This window comes from Centruroides sculpturatus, unplaced genomic scaffold (genome assembly GCF_000671375.1).
Source record: "Centruroides sculpturatus isolate CEXI.00-Female unplaced genomic scaffold, Cexi_2.0 scaffold735, whole genome shotgun sequence".
In the NCBI taxonomy this organism is placed as follows: Eukaryota; Metazoa; Arthropoda; class Arachnida; order Scorpiones; family Buthidae; genus Centruroides; species Centruroides sculpturatus.
The window spans coordinates 249,661-253,533 of NW_019385007.1; the positions used below are offsets into that span (position 1 = coordinate 249,661).

At 30.4% G+C, this 3,873-nt stretch overlaps 1 protein-coding gene across 1 annotated transcript; it reads left to right on the top strand.

Annotated features, from left to right (window-relative positions):
- The first annotated feature begins 2 nt into the window (after nucleotides 1-2).
- LOC111633312 (Krueppel-like factor 4) lies at nucleotides 3-2,597 on the top strand. Its single transcript, XM_023377855.1, has 2 exons — nucleotides 3-145; nucleotides 844-2,597. The coding sequence occupies exons 1-2, from the start codon at nucleotides 116-118 to the stop codon at nucleotides 1,780-1,782; spliced, it is 969 nt and encodes a 322-aa protein (XP_023233623.1). The 5' UTR covers nucleotides 3-115; the 3' UTR covers nucleotides 1,783-2,597.
- Nucleotides 2,598-3,873: the final 1,276 nt, after the last annotated feature.

Here is a 3,873-nt window from a genome sequence, read left to right on the forward strand (position 1 = left end):
TAAACTTCTCACCTGACCAGAACACGCAAGTCCGGAATCGGTAGCGGTGCCTACCGCTTCTCTGTACTCTTCCGTCCAGCCAGAGTTAAGGTTAGGCCCGGTTTATAGGTAGAGAATGACTGCAGAAATGTCGGATTTTCATGACGTAAGTAACAATTTGAAGCTACTATAATAATAAAATAAATATTTTGACAAATTTTATTATAAATTATATACTTAAATATATATTATTTCGAATTTTAAAGTTTCTTAAAGAAGATTTAACGTAACATATTTGAAAGAATTACGCGTAAACATATGAAAAAAAAGTCTTAATTTTTAGAGTTGAAGTGTTGTATAAGATGCCAAACAGATCTGATAACTTAATTAAATTAGTTTTTTCTATATTTTGTAATATTTAAATCGAAAAATAAGTTAAAGCTAAGCATTTATTAATGTTACGTTAATTACGTGGAGAAATTTTTGAGTGTTACTTTCGTCTGATCGGAATAATTTAGGGAATTTTTTCGATGTAGTCTTATAAAATTTAGGCCCTATATAAAAATATGCAAATTAGAAATAAAACTACTGAAAAAAATGTTATTAAAATATATTTTATAAGCATGACATTTTCTTAAAATATAATATTCTTTACTTATATAACACTTAAAAATATTAATTTTCTTAAAATTATGGATGATGGTGGCTTGAAGCACTATGAAAAATCTATATAACTTGTCATATTTTATTATTAGAAATAATTTTCTTGCGTTATATAAAATATTATAAATGTTTTATTAATTCATATTAAAATGAAATTATTTTTTAAAGATTAATTATAAAATTTTTGTATTATTTATCCAGATGTGGCAGGATATTGAAAGCGTACTTCTAGGAGACAGCGGACAAATAGAAAACAGAAATCAGCAATTGATGGCATCGTATGAAGATGAGAGAAATTCTTTAGTAACTACTGACATAGCTCATTCTCAAATGTATCAAGTCCCTCAACAAGCTAACATTATCGCAGATTGTTCGAATCGTGATAACAATAACAATAATTTATATACAGATTCCATCCGTAGATCGATTTCCAACGGTTATTATTCAAATGATATGACTTATTGCAGCGTGTATAATGGAAATCAGTATACATGTAACAAGTCGGGATACGAAGTTGTAACTGATATAAATCAAACTAAGGGATACTGTACCCAATGGAATAGCTATCAAGCAAATTTTCAAGCAGTTTCTCAAATGTCACCCCCGGCATCACCCGAAAATACGGTATATAATCAAGCTGCAAATTACCAATCGTTGGAGCACGGATGCCATCAGTATCCACTACGGCATCCTCAAGTGCCTACGCATTTCCGGTTAGTAACACCACCCTCTTCGCCCCATCTAGCAGTGAATGGCACTGCAACTTATTGTCAGCAATCGGGTGGATTAGGGATTCCAAACACCCCAGTTTTACCACCTCCACCCTCGGTTAGAGCTCGAAGAGGACGTAGAAGTACGGGACGTAAGAAAGTAACTATACACACATGCACCCACCCGGGATGCAACAAAACTTATACCAAAAGTTCTCATCTGAAAGCTCACCTGAGGACCCATACGGGTGAGAAACCGTATCAATGCACGTGGAAAGGTTGTGGATGGAAGTTTGCAAGATCTGATGAACTTACTCGACATTTTCGGAAGCACACGGGAGATAGACCGTTTCAATGTAGACTATGCGAGAGAGCCTTCTCTAGATCCGATCACCTATCTCTACACATGAAACGACATACTACAGTTTAGTCCACTTTTAAACTTTGCTCAAAAATATTTCATATTTTTCCATTCTAGTCAAGAGACATTATATAAGCTGCTATTGTTAATAGTTGTGGTATGCACAAGCCACGTCAATTTTCTCGGTAAGTATACATACGTACGTTTTTTTATTTTTTTATTTTTTATAATTAAAGCGAGGATGTGGTAAAGTAAGAATAATTTACGACTTCCTGGCTTTAACAGTGCACAATATGTATACAATACATAAGATAAATGATAATTTATAAGAAACTCTACATAATCATTTCCAAAAGACAAGTTAGGAAAAAATAATAAATAAAACAAAAATTTATAGAGTTAAAATATGATCTTTATTAATTTTCAAAACAATAATCTAGAATCTAGAATAAATTTAAAGATTTAAAATCCTGTTTTGAAGATATAATCCGATAGTACTTATGGAAATGAAATGTATATTGACCTCTAGAGTGTACATACATCAAGGTACTGGCCTAAATACCTAAACAACAGAAACCACTAAAAGTTTAGATGTATAAATTTTTATTATTTCTAAATTTAAAAGCAGGATATCCTGTTAAAAAGAGCTAATTTTTTTTTAAAGTCTTATTATTTAATACTACAGAAGGATCTAAACTATGATTCATTTTGGTAAATTTCCTTCATAAAAAAATATATATATAAAGTTCATAAATATCTTAAATTAAGATTTTTTTTTGGATTTAAATAATTTATTTCTTTCATTTTTATATGTATAAAAATTTTGTTTAGAAATTCCTTAAAATACTAAGGGTGGAGTTCTGTTTTCTTTTTACATTCTTGACTGACAATCCATAGACGACTTATTGACGATAGAGACTTTTGTCATTCTTTGTCTGAAATCACATCCGGAACTTCATTTCCGGTAATTGGGGTTTCCTTGCGTAGCGCCCTCTATTTCGTCAGGTGATAATTTCCTGGTATCATGAAAACCAAGATGAGGTTTTATGATTCTCAACAGTTTGAAGAGAAGCGTAACAAATAGGGCTTAAACGTTTGCTATAATCATCAAATACTACAATTGATTAGTTTTGCTTGAAGTAAATCCAAGTTTTAAAAAAGAAATGATAATAAATTTCTTCACTTGGGAATCAAAATAAGTAATTGAGATTCAAAAAAATCTCATTCGTATAAAATAATATAGATATAGTCACTCTTACACGAATGAATTTCAAGAGATCAATAGAAAAAATGATAAATTTCAAGAAAAATTTATTTAGCAGGTGAGAGAAGGCACGCGCCACGCTAAACTTCTCACCTGACCAGAACACGCAAGTCCGGAATCGGTAGCGGTGCCTACCGCTTCTCTGTACTCTTCCGTCCAGCCAGAGTTAAGGTTAGGCCCGGTTTATAGGTAGAGAATGACTGCAGAAATGTCGGATTTTCATGACGTAAGTAACAATTTGAAGCTACTATAATAATAAAATAAATATTTTGACAAATTTTATTATAAATTATATANTATAAAATATTAAATGCATATACTGTGACATGCATACAAATATATAAATATATACACATACTTTTTAAATGAACATAATAAAAATAATTCGAAGCTGCATTAAAAATGATAAACGCCATAGTAAGCAAAAACTTCTTATGAATATAAGCGGTCCTTTGAGAAATTTTAGAGAAAAAAACGCATAAATTTTATCAGATTTTTATTCTCGTTTATATCTATTATTAACTTCGACCAATCGTCTTTCAGAAGATTGCTGCTCCAACCAATCTTCTTTTAAGTTTTATAATATTAAATGCTTCATTTTCTCCTACAATTTGGATTAACATAAGCTATGTTTGCTAGATGTCAGAAAGGATAATTTTCATAATTCATTTTATACATAATTTTTAATGTCGTCATATTAAAATTCATTTTCTACTTCCGGAAAATTTTTTATACAACTATGGAATACTTTTATAATATAAAAGTGTGTTATCTCTTCCATCATTTTAAGAATTGTTTGCTATATTATAGCAAACAATTCTTAAAATGATGGAAGAGATTTAGCAAAACAATTTTACTGTAGTAGTTTAAGTAGGGGATTTAGCTCTGTAAATAAA